The following is a 20,000-nucleotide window of genomic DNA, read 5'->3' as shown; positions in this document are numbered from 1 at the left end:
CTATATTCAGTTATTAGTGTAGATTTATAGGGTGCTAGCCCCTCCTATATTCAGTTATTAGTGTAGATTTATAGGGTGCTAGCCCCTCCTATATTCACCTATTAGTGTAGATTTATATGGTGCTAGCCCCTCCTATATTCAGCTATTAGTGTAGATTTATAGGGTGCTAGCCCCTCCTATATTCAGCTATTAGTGTAGATTTATAGGGTGCTAGCACCAAATTTGACATTTGTGGTCGTAGTGACTACATCTGTCATTAAACAATTAAGGCTTTTTTGCACGCGATTCGTGCGTGCGTGCATATTCTGTGAATGTGCAGTGTATCTGTGTCTGTCTCTAGCTGTCTTATATTTTTTACATTTATACTGTAAATGCAAAATATACTCAGTGTTGGTTTCACTCTTGAATGAACTCTCTATCTTGGCTTACTGTATGCGCAACGATATACACAGACAGAGAATTTAATGCTGAGTAAAAACCTGTTCCATTTTTACACTCTCAATGTTAAATTGACAGTCCTCTCTCTCTCTCTCTCTCTCTCTCTCTCTCTCAGTCAAGGCTGGTTCCCAGCTTCGTACGTGGAGCCAGTGGAGGATTTTAAACCAGCCGGCTCCAGGTAAACATCATATTTAATTAATTCCAAAAGTCATACATAATTCAAATGCTCTGGGTTCAAATCCTGTTGGATCTGAGTCGCAGACCGTCATCTTTCTCTCTCTCTCTCTCTCTCTCTCTCTCTCTCTCTCTCTCTCTCTCTCTCTCTCTCGCAACATCCACTGAAACACAATGAACACACAGAGGCATTCAACATGTTATTGTTATTCTAAACATAATGCCAAGGTGTTATTTCTGGTTGCTTGCTCACAGAAAGAGAAAAAAAAACACACGCATATTCCCAGGGGCGGAATACTGTAATGATGTCGTAAGCTAGCGAGTACGAGCTATACGAGGCCAAACGCGAGGGGAAAACGAGGGGAATTTCAAAGACAGAAATTGCAGAATAGTGTAATTTAGCCGATGCAGCTGCATTTTGTCTTCTGGAAGCAAGAGGGGGAAAGAACTGGGATAGGTTCTGCTATCATAACATCAAAAGGAGAAACAATATGAATAAATAAATACTGCTCTTCCATGCTGCAGCTCTCCAGTAAAGTTATGCTGTATGTCTGAGCAAGATCATGTTTAATACAACAACAGTGGTGTAAAGTATGACTACTGTAAGTACATTTACTTAAGTACTGTAGGCTACTTATAACTTATAAGTATGAATCTCAGGTATTTGTATACGTTACTTGAGTATTTTCCAATTTCCAATACTTTTACTTCTACTCCACTACATCTCAGATCCAAATATTGTACTTTTTCTCCACTACATTTATTTGAAAACTTTAGTTACTATAGTTGGTCTCCCGCCTATTAAAATGTACTGTTAGAGTTATACGTCGCAGCAGAGCGTGGTCACTTTAAACTGTTAAAACTGTTAAAACGCACTGTTAGAGTTACGTTTACGTGACTGAAAAGTAGATGAAACATTTCCGACACAAAATACTGCACACTGCACACACACAAAGACCATTGAGGTACTCTTCGCGTTTATTTGCAAGTGTCAGTCCAATGACTTTCTCTCTCTGCCTATAGTATTAGCATGGTTTAATTCATTCCTGTACCAATTGTTTGCGGTACCTTAAGGGATCTGCAGTGTCTGGTTGCATATATGTTTGCCCCACTTTACCGCGTGTGTATCTATTCTAAAGCCTGCAGGGCTCCAACATTTGCATGGTGGGCATGGTGTCAAGATCTATACCAGTGGACAAGATAAGCAGAAACCTCCGAGCAATATCCCCATTTATATTATCATGGGACAATTAAGCGTCTGTTGAACGGGGTCAACCGTTAACCAGGTCTGAAAGAATAACTATATGCGCTATTTAATTTATTTGGGTGACCCACTGCTGAGAGGAGTATAGTACATTGTCATGTGTATACTGGTGTGGTGATCGACGAGGACCAAAATAAATCAGAAGCAGGACAGCCAGGCAGGTAATAATGATCAAAAGACATGGTTTCATAAATCATAAATTGGACCTATATATACATACATAATGCAGTGACACCAAACAATGAGCCAACAAGGACTGACTAGGGAAGATATATCAGGTTCAGGTTCAGGTTTATTTGTCATATGTATAGACACAGAGTATAAATACAATGAAAATTATTTTGCTCAGAGCACTCTCAGTCTTACAGTGGTGTTCCTTTCCTTTCTGCCATCCTGACACCTAGAGGTTTCTATAGGTACCTAGGGACCTCTGGAAGGCACACCTCTGATGGGTGTGGTTTAGTCTTAACACAGGACATAAACAAACATCTATAGTGCAAGAAAAAGACAAAAAAACTGAAAAAAAGTGAGCAAGTGAAGTGACAAAACAGTGCAATACAGTTCAAGGTCAGCTGTTCAGCAGCCTGAGGGTAGAAACTGTTACTGAGACGGGTGGTACGAGATTTGATGCTCTGGTAGCGTTCTTTGGAAGGGAGTAGTTTGAACAGGGTATTTGCGGGGTGGCTGGTGTCTTCCATGATGTTGTGGGCTTTTTTCATACAGCGAGATGTTATATGGAGACTGGGTAATTCTGTGCATGCCGATGATTTTAGCTGCTGTTTTAACGGTCCTTCATACATATATAAATCATGAATAGGACCTATACATACACAAGTAAGACGCGCAAACGCGGGAAGCGAACGCAGCTCGTAAATGGCAATAACAACAATTAGAATAAATTACATACTTTTTTAAGGTTTTCTTTTTAAAGTTCTCTTTTTTGTGTTTTTTAAGATTTAATTTTTAAGTTAAGTTTTTTTAAGTTAAGTGTTTTTAAAGTTTTTTTTTTAAGTTAAGTTTTTTTGTGTTTTTTAAGATTTTATTTTTAAGTTAAGTTTTTTTAAATTAAGTGTTTTTAAAGGTTTTTTTTAAGTTAAGTTTTTTCTTTCATTTTAAGTTAAGTTTTTTTTTAAGTTTAGTTTCTTTTAAGTTAAGTTAAGTTGTGTGTGTGTGTGTGTGTGTGTGTGAGTGCGTGCGTGCGTGCGTGTGTGTGTTTTGTGTGATACAGCTGCGCCCTCTGGTGGCGGGCGGGTGGTGTAACAGCGGGACAGACAGACACACGGACACACAGACATGTCATAGTTAGTGCTCACTGCGTTCGCAATAATGCAGTGACACCAAACAATGGACCAACAAGGACTGACTAGTGAAGACATTATATACACAAGAGGACTGATGAGAAACACCTGGGGAAGTCATCCTACTATAAATGCACCTCGTCTCTGTGTGTCTGTGCGTGTGCGTGTATACGGTGGTTTGCCCCACCGACTTCAAATTCGACACACGCGTTCCACACCCCCGCAGGCGGCAGGGAGTGCAGTACGTGACCCGTGCCCGGTATCGAGTCGGTCGGACCCACAGTTCTCCAGGAGCACCACGAAAGGCTTCCATCTGCTCAGGCTCTGCCAGTGGGCCTTTAATCAGCCTAAAGCCCCCCCCTCACCTGTGCAATTTCCAGCCTCTGCCTGATCAGCCAATTGATTGCCATGGCAACCCCACACCTATCAATTGATTACTTATAACCAGTCCATTTTCACAGTCGGTTTGCCCTCTTCAGACAGACACATCATGGGCAGACAAGACAGGCAGATATACAACAGAGATCTCCATCTCCATGTGGGACAGTTAGTGATACTCACAGGCACTATACACCAGAGGGAGCCCTACTGATTTTAAACCCATTCTGACCTGAGATCAGATTCATACGAGGTTTCCGCCGGACACACACTGTGTCTGATGAACCCATTCTGACCTGAGATCAGATTAAAAAAATGTCAGTCGTTCTTCGATTTTTCAAAAATAGCAGACCTACAAGCTCGTATCGCGCCACTCGGTGGCGCGATCTGCTATTTTTAAATAGCTAAAGCATAACATGATGCTGACACCAAAATGGGTGCCCGGTCAGAATTGGTTAAACCCTGCCTTTTTCCACAACAATTCAGTATTTAAGTCCGACGTCATTTTGTAGTGCTACGTTACGTCCGGGTCCAAGTGGCACCAGCCTCCCGTCCGCATCCCATTGTAAAATATCTAAACGCGTGAATCTTTTTAAATTGACGTTATTTTTCAGAAAGGAAGCCATAGAGGGTTAAAATGGGTCTTAACACTAGGAAGTCTGAGCAGCCGTTCTGACCGAATTTGAAATTTCAACTCGAGTAGAATTATTAATTAAACAAGTGTCCATGACGACAAAAATATATGATGTGGAGACAATAAAGACTATTATTATCATTATTATTGAAGGTGGCAACAGTCCATTTGCTCTGTAAAATATTTCGGGGGATATTTACAATGTGTGCAGGCTTGAGTATGTTGAATCTAGTTTGCATTAATGAGGATTTAGTTGACACAATCAAATAAAATGGCGATAGTATTCCATGTGGGGCAGACGGCCTGTCACAGCCAGATTTTGGAGAGCAGCACAGCTTTGTTGTTGCGAGGAAAGCGGTAAAATGAGACTTTCGTGGTTGTTTTCGTCTCAGATTTAGTCCGACGGAGCGTCACAGTATATAACTCCATGGGGACACAAAAGCGACACAAAAGTAGGACCCGGAAGTATCTCAGGAGGGGGGCGCTCACGTCACGGCTAAAATACTGAATACATCATTCATGTGCTCGGAAGCAGTTCAGTGGAATGGCTTGCCTTCCAGCCTCAAGGTGATCAGTTCCCTTGAATTTTTTTAAATCCACATTAAAAAGATGGTTGGCCGAAAACATGTCCTATAATTTTCATTTTAGTATACTGACTTTTATAGCGTAGAATAGATAAATGGCACAAATGAAACAAATGAAGAAAAAAAAATAAGGGAAAAAATGAAAATAAATCCAGTTTTATTGGTCGGTTTTTATGATTTTTGTCCTGTTTTTGTCTGTTGCTCCCCTTCCCCTTTCCCCAAGAGGACCACAATGGAAACAAGTATTCAATCAATCAATCAATCAATCAATCAATCAATCAAAACACAGACAGACAGTTAAAACGGGTGCTATTTTATTAGGTTCCAAGCTCGTAGCGCGCCACTCGGTGGCGCGCTATGAGCTTGTAGATCTGCTATTTTTCAATAGCTAAAGCATAACATGATGCTATAACACCAAAATGGGTTCCCGTTCAGAATGGGTTCATGTGATTATCATGAATTGTTCCGTTCACATAATGCCACATGAAGGCTTGTTGAATGATTGATGTTTTACTTTTACCATGTTATTTTGTTACTTACCGGTATTGTACTTAATTTAACAACGTCAAGTTTTGTTTGCGATTCAAATAAAAAAATGGTTTGCTTTCACTTGGGAGCGGTTTGTGATTCAACTGATTAAATCAACTGCCCGTCTGGGAACGGGTCCCAGGGTAGCCTGGCATGGCCCCAGGGTCCCAGGGTATAGCCTGGCATGGCCCCAGGGCCCCAGGGTATAGCCTGGCATGGCCCCAGGGCCCCAGGGTATAGCCTGGCATGGTCCCAGGGCCCCAGGGTAGCCTGGCATGGTCCCAGGGCCCCAGGGTAGCCTGGCACGGCCCCAGGGCCCCAGGGCCCCAGGGTAGCCTGGCATGGTCCCAGGGCCCCAGGGTAGCCTGGCATGGTCCCAGGGCCCCAGGGTAGCCTGGCATGGTCCCAGGGCCCCAGGGTAGCCTGGCATGGTCCCAGGGCCCCAGGGTAGCCTGGCACGGCCCCAGGGCCCCAGGGTAGCCTGGCACGGCCCCAGGGCCCCAGGGTAGCCTGGCAGGGCCCCAGGGTAGCCTGGCACGGCCCCAGGGCCCCAGGGTAGCCTGGCATGGCCCTGCAGGGTCCCAGGGTAGCCTGGCATGGCCCCAGGGTCCAAGGGTAGCCTGGCACGGCCCCAGGGTCCCAGGGTAGCCTGGCATGGCCCCAAGGCCCCAGGGTAGCCTGGCATGGTCCCAGGGTAGCCTGGCATGGCCCCAGGGTAGCCTGGCATGGCCCCAGGGTAGCCTGGCATGGCCCCAAGGCCCCAGGGTAGCCTGGCATGGCCCCAGGGTAGCCTGGCATGGCCCCAAGGCCCCAGGGTAGCCTGGCATGGCCGACTAATATCCCTGCGTCGATATTGGATATTAGAACCGGACATTTGTAACCCATTCTGACCGGGCACCCATTTTGGTGTCAGCATCATGTTATGCTTTAGCTATTGAAAAATAGCAGATCTACAAGCTCATATCGCGCCACCGAGTGGCGCGCTACGAGCTTGTAGGTCTGCTATTTTTGAAAAATCGAAGAGCGACTGACATTTTTAGAATCTGATCTCAGGTCAGAATGGGTTCATCAGACCAGTGTGTGTCCGGCGGAAACCTCGTATGAATCTGATCTCAGGTCAGAATGGGTTAAATGGGACATTCTGCGTAATGACTACTTTTACTTTTGTTATACTTTAGGTACATTTTGACACCAATACTTTTACTCAAGTACATTTTGAATTCCGGACTTTTATACTTTATACTTTATACTAGTATTTCTGCATTGTTCAGTATTGATACTTTTACTGCAGTAAAACATTTGAGTACTTTTTTCCACCACTTTCAGTAACTCCTCCCTGAGAGGCAGTGTGAGTAACCTGCTGGACCAATCAGGCTACGGCGGAGGCCAGCCCCCAGCTCCGCCCCCGCCACCGTCATCTGTGTCATCCAATAAGCAGTCAGAGAGGCGTCTAATCACACCCACCACCGACAGAAGGGCGGAGTCAAAAAATAAGGTATAGAGCCATCAATTATTGAGTTATCAATTAATTAGGCTAACCAGTGAACCAATTAAGAAGTAAATCAATCCATATATACAGTAAGCTGTGTGTGTGTGTGTGTGTGTGTGTGTGTGTGTGTGTGTGTGTGTGTGTGTGTGTGTGTGTGTGCGTGCGTGCGTGCGTGCATGCGTGCGTGCGTGCGTGCATATTCAAAAAGTTTGGGCCTACAGTAGTTCATACATTTGATTAAATGTGATCTCAAATGAATAATTTTTGTCTAATAATAGCATGTCTTGAATCTACTGTATAGCCTGTGTGTGTAGTGTATTGTCACTTGCGATTGTAACCGCGCTTTTTCATTAACAAGGTTACACTCTTTATCTTGCTTATGTTATATGCTAATATTTGAATAGCCTAATCACCTAATTATCATGGAGACAGCGCTCCAGTGGAATTAGTTTAATGGCACATTAACGGCTGCTGGCTGCGACTGATACACATTAAGAATCATCTGCCCCTTAGGGATGATGGAGATGATTGAAAAATGAAGTTGCGCTGGTGCTTGACAGCAGAGGTTGATGGATGAATGGATGCGTGCGTGCGTGCGTATCTGTGTGTGTGTATGTGTGTGTGTGTGTGTGTGTGTGTGTGTGTGTTGGGCGGGGTGGGGGGGTAGTAGAGGTACTTATATTACTGTACTTGTAAGGGCCAAATGTTATTATAGATAGATATAGAAGTATAGAAGATTTTGATTTTGATACTGTAGATATCTTTTCCCTGCATGGTCCTTTTCCTGGAGAAATTGTTAAAACATAAATCTGTGTGTGTGTGCGTGTGCGTGTGCGTGCGCGTGTGTGGGTGTGTGTGTGTGTGTGTGCGTGGGTGCGTGCGTGCGCGTGAGGGTGTTGGTGAGTGATGATGAAACGGTTGCATGTCAATTAAATGTAAATAATACATGCTGTAAAGATACATACATGTAAGGATGGTATATATTTCCTCCAGGGTCTCTGTGACAGGGTACTGTATATATGTGACCAGATTTGACTGAGAGACTTTCTTTTCTAAATGAGTTAATAGCACATACTAGAGCATGTCTGAAATAAGTGTCAAAGCTGAAATTGACATGTAAATATGAAATAAATGCTTAAACATGTAGCTAGGTGTAATGTTAGACCACAAGAAGACATGTAAATATGAAATAAATGCTTAAACATGTAGCTAGGTGTAATGTTAGAGACCACAGAAGACATGTAAATATGAACTAAATGCTTAAACATGTAGCTATAGGTGTAATGTTAGAGACCACAGAAGACATGTAAATATGAAATAAATGCTTAAACATGTAGCTATAGGTGTAATGTTAGAGATCACAGAAGACATGTCAATATGAAATAAATGCTTAAACATGTAGCTATAGGTGTAATGTTAGAGACCACAGAAGACATGTAAATATGAAATAAATGCTTAAACATGTAGCTATAGGTGTAATGTTAGACCACAGAAGACATGTAAATATGAAATAAATGCTTAAACGTGTAGCTAGGTGTAATGTTAGAGACCACAGAAGTGAACCTTTCAAGCCTGTTTTCTCAACTCGCTGTTTTCTGCAAGACATCACTCTATAAGCCATATCTCCAAAACTGGTGGGTCAAACTGAACAACCAACATGTCAATTTGAAGCTACGATTCCCTGAAATTCCCTGAAATGAAAAAACAAAAATTCTAAAAAATCCAATGGCAGTCTCCCAGTCAAATTTGGTCACATATAATACATGCTGTAAAGATACATACATGGTATGGTATATATTTCCTCCAGGGTCTCTGTGACAGGGTACTGTATATATAATACATGCTGTAAAGATACATACATGTATATAAAGGATGGTATATTTCCTATAACAGGGTCTCTGTGACAGGGTTCTGTTCTCAATGACGCCTCAGCCCGCGTTCTGGTGGACGCAGGGGGGCAGCTCCAGCTGCTGACAGACAGCGTAGGGCTACAGGAGTGTGTGTGTGTGTGTGTGTGTGTGCGTGTGCGTGTGTGTGCGTGTGTGCATGTGTGTGTGTGTGTGCGTGCATGTGCATGTGTTGTCTTTGTTTGTGTGTGTGTGTGTGTGTGTGTGCTGCATGATTTTAGAGCTTGTGTGTTCCCCTGTGTGCTACAGTATATATACCCTGTATATATATATATATATATATATATATTCAGTATACCCTTAGCAATTATGCTTATAGCTTCAAAAGCAATGTTTAAGAATCCATGCAGTAATTGAGGGCCCATCGTAGACGAGTCAAGTCAATGTGACACATCGTGAGCTTATACAGATCTACTGTTTTCGGTCTCTGATATGCTGTCGTATACGACAAAGTCTTAACCCATTCTGAACGGGCACCCATTTTGGTGTCGGCGTCATGTCATGCTTTAGCTATTGAAAAATAGCAGATCTACAAGCTCATATCGCGCCACCGAGTGGCGCGCTACGAGCTTGTAGGTCTGCTATTTTTAGAAAAATCGAAGAACGACTGACATTTTTTAGAATCTGATCTCAGGTCAGAATGGGTTCATCAGACCAGTGTGTGTCCCAGTGGAAACCTCGTGTGAATCTGATCTCAGGTCAGAATGGGTTAAATTGGTCTTTAGCGTTTACTCTTCGGACCCTTTTCCACCTAAAGAACTTTGGTACTATAGACAAGGGCACGACCGGGAAAAAATAATTCGGCCCGGTCATTTTCGCGCAAATGTGGCCCATGCAGACGCCCGGCCCAAACCACAACCAGCGCGCAGTTAGCAGAAACGCTACCGCCCTGCTCCGTCGAGGCACACACACACACACACACACACACACAAACAAGCACCTAATAATACCACCACTTTTACAGAACAACATAAATGATACAAACCAACAGGCAACTATACACAAAACTCTGTTGCTCTCACAAGAATGATGCTGGCAAAAGGATTCAATCATTCAAAATAGAAGTCACTCACTTTGCCTTTCTTTCTTTTTTTTATCATATCATGATTTGAGCGGCCCCCTATACGGTCGCGGCCCAGCGGTAATATGACCGGTACGTCCTGTGGCCCGTCCACCGCTGGTTCTAGAACTGACCGGTATACTGACCGGTACGTCCTGTGGCCCGTCCACCGCTGGTTCTAGAACTGACCGGTATACTGACCGGTACGTCCTGTGGCCCGTCCACCGCTGGTTCTAGAACTGACCTGTACTGACCGGTTACGTCCTGTGGCCGGTCCACCGCTGGTTCTAGAACTGACCGGTACTGACCGGTACGTCCTGTGGCCGGTCCACCGCTGGTTCTAGAACTGCTTCTAGATTCTTGCAACCTTTGGTGCTTTCACAGAAGCGGCGGCTTGTGGTGGACATTTCTGTCAGCATTCCATTTTTGCCACCTACATACAACATGAGTGCGCGGCAATCAGTGGCGTGCACAGATAGACACTAGGGGGTGCTAGAGCACCCCCCTGCCCTTTTGGCAATGTGCTCAAAAAAAAAAAAAAAAAAAAAAGAGAAAAACGTTTTCTTTTTTGTCTTAATTTGTAGTGTGTGGACCATGCGGTGACATTGATCAAATCTTGATCAAAAACGCTTCTACTATATTATTTAGGCCCCCACAATCTAAAGCTATGTTTATATGTCAGTGGTTCTTCGATAAATAAATAAAATAGCAGACCTACAAGCTCGTAGCGCGCCACTCGGTGGCGCGCTATGAGATTGTAGATCTGCTATTTTTCAATAGCTAAAGCATACCATAATGCTAACACCAAAATGGGTTCCCGCCCCAAAATGGGTTAAGGCAACCAGCCGGTTCCACTCGCTGCACGGTGCCCTTTTTTCACTTGAGCACCTGCCCCTCTAAATGTCTGTGCACGCCACTGGCGACAATGTTACCCAAAACACATGATAGCCCTGAATGATGACAATATAGGTCTGTATAGGTCTGTTCAAATGGAACCAAATGGACCATAGTGTCATAATAAATAAGCGTCCTATACATATTCTGAAGAAAAGACTGACATTACTGACATTGAGTAAAGACGGTGTTATGATCAAAATGAGAACATTATAGTGGCGTGTAAAACAGAAAATCTAGAATCTCCCTGCACGGACAAGACATCTTTGCCACGGACACATTTTGTCCGTGTACACGGACATGTTGGTGACCCCTGACCCCTAGCTCCAAACCAACATTTAGGGTTCCGAACCAATTCATTTTCAGTCGAAACACTCCGATGAACTCGTTCGAGTACGATATTAGGCGAGGGAAAAAGAAACAGACCCGGTTCAACCCCGGTGGGAAAGGGTCCCGAATGAATTAGGAATGTTTTTTTCTCCTCTATACTATACCTATAGCTTCAACAGAGGGTGAGAATAACGTAAGAGCAAAAATGGCCCGTTATAATCGTGACCGCCCATTACACAAAGAACCGTTTGTAGGAGGCTTGAACTTCAAAGTAACCTCTCTGAATGTATTTGCCTCTATCCTCTGTATAGAGATCAGAACACCACGGTGCAGCTCCAGATCTCTTCCCAAAGTAAGAACACCTTTTTATCACGTTATCTCATACGGGTTATATACCGGGAAACACATCATGAATGCACTTCTTACACACTGTTTTATAGAAATGGTTATATCAGGCTATATGCTAATGAATATTTCAGAAGTACGTATAATGAAAGCATCAAACGGAGACAGAGAGGGGGCAGCCATGGAATATTGCTTTCCATCAGTGTTTGAAGTGCAGTCAAGTATTGAAAACCATTTCAGTCGAAGAAGCCTTGTTTGGCAGAGATAGCTATCTCGCCTGCACTTCACTGGAACAATTTGCTGGATGCGTATCCTGCAGTATGAAATGATGGGCCTATATGTATGTCAGGGGATATTAACCCATTTTGGCCTGACGTCGAAATTTAAAAAAATGTCTTTTTAAAATGTTCATGCTTTCTATATCAGTGGTTCCCAATATTTCATGTCAAGGACCCCTAGAATTATATATGTATTTGGCCTCCGACCCCCATTTGAAAATATGTAGTTCCAGGGACCCCCCAGAAAGATTTGAGTTAAAAACGTTCACTCTGAAAGAATATATATTCAAAGATTTGCGGCACATTTTCATGATTTTTCAAAAATAGCAGACCTACAAGCTCGTAGCGCGCCACTCGGTGGCGCGCTATGAGCTTGTAGATCTGCTATTTTTCAATAGCTAAAGCTATATATCATAATGCTAACACCAAAAGGGGTTCCTGCCCAAAATGGGATAAACAAAAAAAGAAAATCTGAGAATGTGTCTCGTGGTATAGTAACACATCTCACAAAGATTGAAATTCAGTTTCGCCTCGTGGTGAATCTGGGACAGCTGCTGAAAGTTGGGGTGCCATTAATAAGCTATAATGCAGGGGGAAAATATGACAAAAGTGTCATTTCTTTACTGTAAGTACGTATAGCATGTGAGAGGGCAAACTAGGGGTTTTTCATGATTCTTGAATCCATTGCATGCATTTTCTTTTCTTCATGAAAAACACTCCTTGGGTTAAAAACAGTGGTACATTTACAAGTACAATGTTGAGGTATTTGCACTTTACTTTTACTTCACTTGAGTATTTCCAATTTCCAATACTTTTACTTCTACTCCACTACATCTCAGAAGCAAATATTGTACTTTTACTACAACTTTAGTTACTAACTACTTTGTAGATTTAGATCATTATTATTACAAACTGTACATTAACCACATCAGCCCTATAAACATTTCGCCGGCCATTTGAAAAATAGCCGATCTACAAGTTCTGCGACGCATTGTGAGCTTGTAGATCTGCTATTTTCAAAAGATTATTATTACGCATTTTGAAAACTTTAAATGGAACATTTTGCACAATATTACTACTTTTACTTTTGGCACTTTAATTTTGAAGCCAATACTTTTGCACTTTTACTCAAGTATAAATGTTGAATTCCGTAATTTTACGTCTGTATATTGATACTTTTATACTTAAGTAAAAACTTTGAGTACTTTTTTCCACCACTGCAAACTAAGGGGTTTTCAGGATTCTGAATCGATTTCAAGCATTTGTTTTTTCAAGAAAAACACTCCATGGGCTAAAAGCTAATCTCTCTCTCTCTCTCTCTCTCTCTCTCTGTGCGTGCGTGCGCCGTGCGCGCGTTGTGCGTGTGTGTGTGTGTGTGTGTGTGTGTGTGTGTGTGTGTGTGTGTGTGTGTGTGTGTGTGTGCAGAGGCACCAACCCCTTTGCCACGATTAAGCTGAAGCCCACGATGACCAATGACAGGTCAGCGCCCAAACTCCATCGGTGATGACGCTTCTTTTCATTCCGACGGAGTTCACTGGTTCAGTATACATATCCCATTCTGACCTGAGATCAGATTCTAAAAATGTCTATTACATCCTGACAGTTTCATTATTAAACCATTCTGACCTGAGATCAGATTCTAAAAGTGTCTTCGATTTTTCAAAAATAGCAGACCTACAAGCTCGTATCGCGCCACTCGGTGGCGCGATATGAGCTTGTAGATCTGCTATTTTTAAATAGCTAAAGCATAACATGATGCCGACACCAAAATGGGTGCCCGGTCAGAATGGGATATTTGCAGTATACTGAACTGTATAGAAGATACTATTACATACACAACTGTGATCGACGGCAAATTTAGATAAGATTACATTTCGACATTCAAAACAATCTAATAGCATCTGTTTTATACTGTATTATACTGTAATTGCAACTTTTTTTTTTTTTACTGTCTAATGATTATGTGAAAGCAACACTTTTGAGCTTCACTGAGGGGCTGCCATTGGATTATTTTTTGTCATTTCCGTTTTTTTTTTTTACATGTCATAATTATGAAAGCAGGCTTCAAATTGACATGTTGGTTGTTCAGTTTGACCCACCGGTTTTGGAGATATGGCTTTATAGAGTAATGAAACAGAGAGTTGAGAAAGCAGGCTTGAAAGGTTCACTTCTGTGCAGGACTCTAACATTACACCTATAGCTACATGTTTAAGCATTTATTTCACCGGTATTTACATGTCGATTTCAGCTCTGACATTTATTTCAGACATGCTCTAGTATGTGTGAAGAGTCTGCCTGTGCTGTTAACTCATTTTGGATTCACAAAAACAATCGCACAGCCTCCAGCTTTTAATTCATCAGAGGAGAAAAGCCATTTGTGACCCAGTCAAGCTGGGTCACAAAATGGTTACATGACAATTTCAGAGTTATAGCTCTAATGGCGTATATACTGAATGTGTGTCATTTCTATTATCGAACCAATTAAGATCAAAAGTATAGGAGTTCTTTGAATGACAAAATGTAAGGCAGGTGTTTCCCATTCAGAAAACAGATTCCCTGTTGAACACTAGAGCCTTTCCATCTGTCTTCATGGCCATGAAGTTAATGATTGTATTTTAGCGATCCTACTGTGCCTTGTTGCTGCATCTATATCCTGATATAAAGGATGATGGTATAAATACATTAATTTATGATCAGTTAATTATTTGTGTGTCGACAGTATGTGTCTACATAGGTTATGAAATAAAAAAAAAGGAAAATGTGTATAAGAAATGCTAAATACTCTGACGACTTTATTCAGACAATCTTCTTCTAGGGATGCACCGATTAATCGGTCATATATCGGTATCGGACGATATGACAATAACCGATGGCAGTAGCCGATATTTATTTGTTGTTGATAAGCATACATTTATAGCGTTGGCTATGTTGGTGTGCTGGTTATCTGCAGCCTATCTGATTCTGAATTTAGTATTTCTTGTATTGAAGATGTATTTTGTTTCCCTGGCACAAAAGGGGGAAATAAAAAACCCACAAAAACTAAATATAAATATATCGGTATCATCCCTAAAATGTCCATAATTATCGTTGCATCCCTATATCTTCCACTTCATTCAGATAATGGATAATCTGCAGGTTTATATCAAATGCTATATACTCAGGGACAGGTTTTATTACTGTATAGGTGTCGTTTTTTATTACTCTAAGTGTCGTGCCAGAAGACTTACAGTAGATACTTGATTAGTTGATTAGACTGGAAGGAAAGTGATCATTAATTGATATTGCCAACGTGATATATTTCCGTATTCTTCCGAAGCACTTTGTACTGAATCAATAAGGCTGTTATAAATATTGTACGATGTGTGAACTGTATAAAAGGATCACTGCACACGTGTTTTATGTTGCCTATATTATGTACTGTTGAGTGCGTATAGTGCCCAGTGTAGCCAGCGTACCCATTACCCAGTGACCAGTTCTCTGTCCCAGAAAAGCCACATCATATTATTGCTGCCTGTCGGGACTCGGGAGGAAAACCGCCTGACTCCATTTTTGATTTTTCTTTTGCATAAATCGGTGCTTTCTTTGAACACCCTTTACGTTTGTGTGTTGATTAACCCATTCTGACCTGAGATCAGATTCATACGAGGTTTCCACTGGACACACGCCGGTCTGACGAACCCATTCTGACCTGAGATCAGATTCTAAAAATGTCAGTCTTTCTTCGATTTTTTTCAAAAATAGCAGACCTACAAGCTCGTATCGCGCCACTCGGTGTCTGCTAACTGTCACCACACCATTTAATGAGACAAAACCTCTTAACTCCATTGGACCCTCAAACTGTCTGCCAACTGTCACGACACCATTTAATGAGACAAAACCTCTTAACTCCATTGGACCCTCAAACTGTCTGCCAACTGTCACCACACCATTTAATGAGACAAAACCTCTTAACTCCATTGGACCCTCAAACTGTCTGCCAACTGTCACCACACCATTTAATGAGACAAAAAACCTCTTAATTCCATTGGACCCTCAAACTGTCTGCCAACTGTCACCACACCATTTAATGAGACAGAACCCCTTAACTCCATTGGACCCTCAAACTGTCTGCTAACTGTCACCACACCATTTAATGAGGCAGTATTTCAAAATATAAGGTTTTCTTCATTTCCTGAAAAATGGATATAGTCTTCATTTTCAGAAAGTGAAACTCAGTTCACACCTGTGTGAACTGAGTGGTTATTTTCTTCCCGACAGCAGAGATAATGTTAGGACGAAGTGGTGAGTTGTTTTTTTTTTGCTTGGGCAGCAGAATAATGGCCTGTTAAATTAGACGGGGACCCTGGGGTTGCCAGTTTAGCTATACTCCACTGGGGATACTTAACCCACGCTGAACCTCGGTGTGAAACCGCCTCTACTAAATGGCTTGATCTTGGCTTGTGTTAAATTGTTACGACAGCTGCAAATAAAGGCTTTTTCGGCAAATGGAATAATGGTCTGCTTTATTTCTTTGTCTATGTCTCTCTATGTCTTGAGTTATGTTCACGAAATATAGTAAAAGTAGGGCTGAAGTGCATAATGGCCTAACTAAAGTTTTCAAAATATTGTAGTGGAGGTAAAGACAAACAATATTTGCCTCTGAGATGTAATGGAGTAAAAGTAAAAGTAAAGTAAAGTACAAATACCTCAGAATTGTACTTAAGTACAGTACTAAATGTATTAGTTTCCACCACTGCTGTAGCAGCCATGTTGGAGCCAAAGGCTTACTAAATGTATTCGTTTCCACCACTGCTGTAGCAGCCATGTTGGAGCCAAAGGCTTACTAAATGTATTAGTTTCCACCACTGCTGTAGCAGCCATGTTGGAGCCAAAGGCTCACTAAATGTATTAGTTTCCACCACTGCTGTAGCAGCCATGTTGGAGCCAAAGGCTTACTAAATGTATTAGTTTCCACCACTGCTGTAGCAGCCATGTTGGAACCAAAGGCTTATTAAAGGTATTAGTTTCCACCACTGCTGTAGCAGCCATGCTGGAGCCAAAGGCTTACTAAATGTATTAGTTTCCACCACTGCTGTAGCAGCCATGTTGGAGCCAAAGGCTTACTAAATGTATTAGTTTCCACCACTGCTGTAGCAGCCATGTTGGAGCCAAAGGCTTACTAAATGTATTAGTTTCCACCACTGCTGTAGCAGCCATGTTGGAGCCAAAGGCTTACTAAATGTATTAGTTTCCACCACTGCTGTAGCAGCCATGTTGGAGCCAAAGGCTTACTTTAATGTATTAGTTTCCACCACTGCTGTAGCAGCCATGTTGGAGCCAAAGGCTTACTAAATGTATTAGTTTCCACCACTGCTGTAGCAGCCATGTTGGAGCCAAAGGCTTACTAAATGTATTAGTTTCCACCACTGCTGTAGCAGCCATGTTGGAGCCAAAGGCTTACTAAATGTATTAGTTTCCACCATGTTGGAACCCAAGGCTTTCTGATCCCCGGCTTCGTGCAGGATTTGTGTTTTGATCAAACACCTTGATATCAATATTGTGACAGTATCATATCACATTATGTTATGACGATGATATAATTTATTTATTTTTAATCTGCAAAGCCCACAAAGAATATTGTTGTGATGCGTGAGCTTATAAAGCTGCAATTGTACCCTTTTTTTTATTTGAAAGTGGGGCTTAAGACAAGTTATTCAAACTGGTTTGAATAACTTTAAGAGGATTATGGTAAAAAGCCTTGTACGGTATCTTGATACTGCTGTGGTTCTGTAGTAGCATTTACAAAGGAAAGCAATCGCGGATCTCCACGAAGTCATTATTATTACAGTCCTTGTACTGTAGAGATAATGGCATATATTACGACGCAACAATGGAGGCCTATAATGCTCCCAGCTTTCACTTTGAGCTTGTCTTGACCCCTGACATTCTCTGCGGTCTACATGATTAAACGTTTATTTCAAGATATGATGCACGATCCAGCTTGTTAAAGGACCACTTCACCACTTTTGAACCTACATATATTCATATAATAGGTCCTCACTAATAATCATGATGAAATGGCACAATCTTTTTTACTCAAGTCTGTCTCATATGGGGCTGTGGGCAATTTAGAAACCGTCTTCCAGTGACATCATCATTAGGCAGGTTTAGATTTTCATTATCGTGAGAACGATGGCTTCCATTTTCCGCATTGCAACTTTTCAGGACTAGAAAGCCTGCAGTTTCTATTGGCTTGTATTCCCCATCGATGATGTCACTGGAGGACGGTTTCTGAACTGCCCACAGCCCTCCTATCCCTGTGAGCACACTGTACGCTTCAGAAGCGTGAACTTGAAGCTCAAGTTTTCTTCTTCGTGGGTTTTTTAGACAGCTGGTGGATGGAAAATAAGCTCCACCTCCGCGCCCGACGGACGCTACGGACAGTCTCAAATGGACGCGACGGACAGACTCAAATGGAAGCCGCGCACAAGCGTGAAAATGAAGCGTGTCACCCGGCAGTGATAGGCACTAGCCAATGGAACAGATGCAGCCTGCAGCCCGTCCACTGGGAGGAGTTATACTTGTAGTTGTCTTCTTTCACGCTGTCAAACGCCCCCTGGGAGGGAATTGTGAAGCCATGTCAAGGGATACAGGAAGACATCTGGGCAGTGGGCAGCTCGAACTGCTCGAAGTAACATTATGTCCAAATTGTTAACAAAACATTGAAAAATCGTCTGAAGAAATAAAGTAAAGCATTGGTTCTCATGTTTGCTTCAGATCACCCCTGTAATCTTTTCATCCATGGCACCCCTGGCTGAATTACATTGTCATTTACTGTAACCCTGATCCATGACATTGAAAATAACTTTTTTTTATACTTTATAAAATAGCCCGTTCTCTTCATCATGTGCTGCCCTTCTCATCATCATTATCCATCTCCGTGGTGGTCTAGTGGTTAGGGGGCGGCGCTCTCACCGCCGCGGCCCGGGTTCGATTCCCGGTCAGGGAACACTGTTTTATGATGAATTCCTGTTCTGTTCTTTAACTATATAGAAGTGTCTATTTGTACGTCTGTAATGTTTTGATGAATTGAACAATGTGGACCCTGTTGTAAACAAGTGTAATGCTTAATTGGTTCGTCCACTCACAGTTAACAGTCTTTGTATTGAGTTTGTGCTTGAAATGTATTGTAATTCTGCAAACTGTTAATAAATATTTAAATCAATCAATCAAAAATCTCCTTCTCCTTCTCACCGCCGGGTGACACACGCTTGTCGGCAGCTTACATCTGACGCCGCGCGGAGGAGAGCGTCAGATGTAAGTTGTCCGTCGCGCAAGTCGTCAGCGAAAACAAAACTAGTTTTAAAACTCCTCGGCCGGGAGGCGTACCCGGGTCCCCCGTTCCAAAGGCACGTGCGCTAACCAGTCGACTAAACAGCCTCGATAGCGAAGTAGCAACAGAGCAACTTATAGCCTACATTAGAATGCGCCTTTGTCTGTGTCAACATCTTGTCACTCAAACGTCCCTCTCACGCCCACTTCGCTAACGAAGAAATAGAGGACTACAGGCGTTTAAATAGGCTTCCGTGTGCGTCTCCTCTAGGAACCGCCCAAAGCCCCGGAAGGATTTAAAGGGAGACCTGACGCGACGGACTTCTGACGCCTTCACGCCTACAGTGTATTCACAGCCTGTGAGACACAGACCGAGTAGAAAAAAAACTGCGCCATTATTTCATGATTATTAGTGAGGACCTATATTATATGAAGATAGGTTGAAAATTGGTGAAGTGGTCCTTTAAGCAGCAGTGTTGATTTAGTCGACTATAATACTATGACGGAAAATGTTCGTCGACCACCTTTTTTCACTGACGAAAACTACATGGAAACTTTAAATTAAAACTTAAGCTATGATGACTAAAACTATAAGAATAAATATATTGACAGTTTTGTCAACAAAAATAAACTAGACCCCAATGTTATGAAGGCACTATATAGTAATTTTACACTTGGTTGCTGAAACTAGCCAACCTACTCTCCATTACGACGGCATCAAGGCCCGCCACAACACATTTTAGTCGACTAAATCAACTGTAGATTTAGTCGACTAAAATGGTAGATTTTGCCGTCAGACTTTGCCGTCGAAATCAACACTGTTAACCCATTTTGGGAGGGCACCCGTTTTGGTGTTAGCATCATGTTATGCTTTAGCTATTGAAAAATAGCAGATCTACAAGCTCATATAGCGCGCCACCGAGTGGCGCGCTACGAGCTTGTAGGTCTGCTATTTTTGAAAAATCGAAGAACAACTGATATTTTTTTTAATCTGATCTCAGGTCAGAATGGGTTAATCAGACCAATGTGTGTGTCCAGTGGAAACCTCGTATGAATCTGATCTCAGGTCAGTGTTGGGACTGAACTGA

The 20,000-nt window shown here is 42.2% G+C and overlaps 1 protein-coding gene across 1 annotated transcript in view; it reads left to right on the top strand.

Moving 5' to 3' along the window:
- Nucleotides 1–13,105, top strand: part of baiap2l2a (BAR/IMD domain containing adaptor protein 2 like 2a) — a gene marked incomplete at both ends in the record, with an annotated part of 48,591 nt that extends 35,486 nt beyond the window's left edge. The window contains 3 exons of the mRNA XM_083779204.1: nucleotides 554–616; nucleotides 6,625–6,735; nucleotides 13,027–13,105. Coding sequence (XP_083635330.1) covers nucleotides 554–616; nucleotides 6,625–6,735; nucleotides 13,027–13,105 — 253 coding nt within the window. The remainder of the gene's footprint in view (nucleotides 1–553; nucleotides 617–6,624; nucleotides 6,736–13,026) is intronic.
- Between the last annotated feature and the right edge of the window lie 6,895 nt (nucleotides 13,106–20,000).

The sequence above is a fragment of the Protomyctophum parallelum genome, assembly GCF_964188405.1.
Source record: "Protomyctophum parallelum genome assembly, chromosome: 13".
In the NCBI taxonomy this organism is placed as follows: domain Eukaryota; kingdom Metazoa; phylum Chordata; class Actinopteri; order Myctophiformes; family Myctophidae; genus Protomyctophum; species Protomyctophum parallelum.
Note: the sequence above shows the minus strand (reverse complement) of the source record. Positions and strands in the feature narration are given on the sequence as shown.